Source organism: Sycon ciliatum, chromosome 3, assembly GCF_964019385.1.
Source record: "Sycon ciliatum chromosome 3, ocSycCili1.1, whole genome shotgun sequence".
Taxonomy (NCBI): domain Eukaryota; kingdom Metazoa; phylum Porifera; class Calcarea; order Leucosolenida; family Sycettidae; genus Sycon; species Sycon ciliatum.
The window spans coordinates 7,609,613-7,613,425 of NC_088645.1; the positions used below are offsets into that span (position 1 = coordinate 7,609,613).

The 3,813-nt window shown below is 51.8% G+C and overlaps 1 protein-coding gene across 1 annotated transcript; it reads right to left on the reverse strand.

Moving 5' to 3' along the window:
* On the reverse strand, window positions 1-2,570 carry LOC135811304 (uncharacterized). Its single transcript, XM_065324522.1, has one exon. The coding sequence runs from the start codon at window positions 2,462-2,464 to the stop codon at window positions 455-457; it is 2,010 nt and encodes a 669-aa protein (XP_065180594.1). The 5' UTR covers window positions 2,465-2,570; the 3' UTR covers window positions 1-454.
* Between the last annotated feature and the right edge of the window lie 1,243 nt (window positions 2,571-3,813).

Here is a 3,813-nt window from a genome sequence, read left to right on the forward strand (position 1 = left end):
TTCTAATGGCCGGGGAGACTCTGCCCGTGATAGTTTCGTATTTGCCGCCTGCGGCAAATTAAAGCAAAACACGTGGAAATAACGTAATAAATCTGGTCAAGAGAAAGTATTGACAGCAAGCATTCCATAGTCAGACGCTGGGATTCCAAGGCATGGTTTTCCCAATAAAAATCAGGGATGCAGCCAACACCAAGCATGGGAGAGAGGAAAGACATTGCAACGATGTTAAACAGATTGACGAGGAAACAGGACAAAAGCAGACAATCGGTGTCACTCGCGTGGAGACTGTAAACTCAAGACACAGTACAACATTCTTAAAACCTGACCCTACTGTATATCACATGAACTCAACAAGCAAAACATAACGAGACAGGCAGGCAAAGCCAGATATGACACTCTCGAACTAGTGCGACTGTCAGAAAATAGCGCGGCTCAGCCACTACGGAACACACACTTACTCTTGTAGTCCGTCCAACAACGATAGATCGTCAGCATTCCTCAGTGCCAGCGTGCTTGCCACACATCGAACAACAGGAACAAGCCATGATAGTGCAGCGGCATCGCCAGCCACAGCGCTACACAGATCGCGTACCCACTGGCGCACAACGTCCGCCGTGTGCGGGTGCGCCGCCAGGATTCGGTCAATGTGCGGCCGGTCGTGACGACGTGACGTGTAGACCGTATCCAACAATGCCATGAGCTTGCCGACGGCTCGCTGCGCAGTCTGCGCCTTGGCCGTGTCGTTGGCAGCATCATGGCCACAGCGCAATGCTAGCTTCGAAACGGCATCGGTCAGACAGGCAATCAGCATGCCATAGTCAATGGCAAACATTCGCACGACAAGAGGTGCAGCCGCAGCAGGTACCTCTGAGCCTGTGCTGCAGACGTGGATGTCTGCCAGGATGTCGGCGACGTCCGAAATCTGCGCCAGCATTGACACGCTCACATCCGAGCCTTGGCCTATGTCACTGGCGAGTCGCTTCAAGGACAACGAGAGGCCTAAGGACATGTCCTGGTGCTGCTTCGTGATGTTCTTGCGCAGAGAAAGCAGAGTGCGAATATGCCCTCTGGTTGGCTCTCGCACACCGTCCACGGGCAAAGAATGCATGATACTCATGAAGTCATTGAGAGAGGTTAGCTCGCGGCACAGGGTCAGCTGCAGGTCTAGGCAGCGTGTTGAATCCTTCAGATGCGTGTTATACAGGTCAACGCATTGCAGAGACACCTGGCAGCAGTTGAGCAGCTGTGCAGACATAGAGCTCATCAGGTTAACGGCAGAGTCTTTCTGCAAGTCGCGTAGCACATCACACGCCAGCTTCAGCAGCAAACCAAGCGACTTGATCGTCAGCAGAGCAAATTCCAAACTGCCCGCTGGGGACTTGCCGGAGCGCAGCCGTTGGAACAAGTCCGTTGGCGACGTGTGCGCCCAGAACTCGGCTAGAAGCGGCTCAACCTGCGACATCACACGCCTGAGGCTCTCTAGAGGCTGCTGGCTGACAACATCATTGCTGCTGCCCATTGACATGGCTTTGCTGCTTGGATTGGTCAGGTTGCTGAGCACATGTCGTGGCAGACTCCAAGCTGTTGGCGGATTCGGCTGCATGTCTGTGGAGTAGCTGTACAACACACACACGCCATCAGCAGCACGAACACAACGGGACGACTCTTCCACTGCCGCTGTCGACTCATCGCTTGGCAAGTCACCGGTGGCGCTGGCAGGTGCCAGGGCGCGTAAGAAATTGTAGATGCTGCGTAGATGAGCCAGTTGTCTGCGCATGACTGCCTGCTCAGCTGTGTCACCACCACTGCCACCGCGACCTCGACCCGTCTTCACTTCACTGCTACCGTACACACTCATGTTCTTCAGGCGGCCGGACACGTGCCTTACTAGATTGCACAACAGTGGAATGCCATGCTCACGGACAACAGCTTTGTCCGCCAGCTCCACGAAGATGTCCACCAGATTGCATGCATCGCTGCACACTGCCTCGTTCAGATGCGTCTGGGCGCACGCCACGTGAGCACACAGCAAATGCACCTTGGTACACAAACGCTCCGCTGACAATGAAGATAGAATGACTCTCAGCAGGGCTGCGAACTCTTGACGAACACGTCTGTCCGAGTCCACGGCAAGTGGTCCAGCCTTAGCCAGCAGTGCTCCAAGTTCCACTGATACCACCTCAGAATTATTCGTGCACAGGGTAGCTAATTCTGACAAGGCACTCGCGCGAGTTTTACAGTTGAAGTGAGTCAGCTGCTGCAACAGCCCTTTCACCGTCACGCCACGAGAAGTGGTCACAGAACCGGCAGCAGCCTTTTCCAGTTGCGTAGACAAATGGACAGCTGATGATTTGAAAGCAGTCTCGGTGACATTTGCAGCTTTTCCAACTTTCTTTCCCACCTTCAGCTTCGGCTTGGCAAAGTCCTTCGCCTTCTCCTTTTTCTTTCTAGTGCTCTTCCCCATTTTGATATCACAAAAATGAATGTATATGCAGAGGATTGCACCGTGGAGCCTCAAAGATAGGACGTCGCAAACCAAGCTGCAGTTGAGAAATAATTCCAAAGAACAGAAGACTGAATAAGTATTTTATTAGTATATTTTAAATCGTGTGCACATGTTGGTCTGTATTTTCAAACCACACGCGCAGAAATCCATCTTTTTTCTTTTCTTTTTCGGCCGGCTACGTCATGCGCGCATGCACGTGCGCGCCGCCGCATTATCATGATTATGACCAAGAGTAGATATAGACCCTTGGGCATGGGGTCTCTGTTTGACGTCATTCTTCTAAAACTGCCGAGGCCGCGCCGAAAAAAAAACGCTTCCGCGGGCCGCGGCAACACACAGTAAACCCTGACCGTGTAGTCGACACATAGTCATTATGTACTACGACAGCGGCCAAAACTTCAAAAAAAATCCGTTTCTCAAGCAGACAACCTACCGGGTTCTTCACTACGCCCTAAAGTATGCCTGACCTGGATTCCGCTTGTTGTCATCTTCAGAGTTATAATATTAGGGCAGAAGCTCAGGAGAAGCCAATTTCTCCGCTCTCGTCGGCGATACTGCGCACCATCTGGGGGTGCACAGTTCACGGAAAGGAGCGCCTTTTTCAAATTTTTGAAGATGACGACGACACCGACAGGATACTCTTTGAAATGTAGAATTGCATTTTCGTTTGGTAGTTGCATAGTAGTTGCGTTTCGCGCTGTTTGAGTGCCTCCTGTCCACCGCTCACAGCATGGTAGACACCTTTGACATGATGGAGGAAGAGGCCGTGGAGCTTCTTAGGCCTCGTCCTGGGAATGGCGTTGTATCGCGGGAATTTTGCTTGTGCCATTGCGTTCAATGCACCGCAGGAAAAGCAAACCCGATTTACTTTGCAGAGTTGGGAAACTTTGTTTGAAGCTGCTAAATGCAGGCAGGACGAGCTATACCTTCTTGTGCGAGAGCCACTGCACCGAGGAGAGCGTCCGCGGATGGTACCACCGCAAGTGCTACAGTACATACAGTAATAAAACGTTGCTGGGTCGGCTGCCACTTGGACGTGGCCATGACTTTTCAAGCCATTCTGAATTGGAGGAGATACATGTATGTGATGATGGGACACCATGTACCAGCAAAGCGTATAACAAGGAGAGATGTACAATGATTGAATCCACATCTGCAGACTTGTGCCTCATGACATGTGCATCTAGCAGAGTTGGAGAACAACGCAAGAATTTTGGCTTTCGCTCCAGAATAGCCCAGATTGCGTTGCAGCGGAAATCCACTATCAACGTCGGAGTATGCTACAGTGCCTTCACCCACCTGGCCAC

Coding starts and splice junctions, on each gene's coding strand:
- LOC135811304 (XM_065324522.1), bottom strand. CDS start 2,464: ATGGGGAAGAGCACTAGAAAGAAAAAGGAGAAGGCGAAGGACTTTGCC.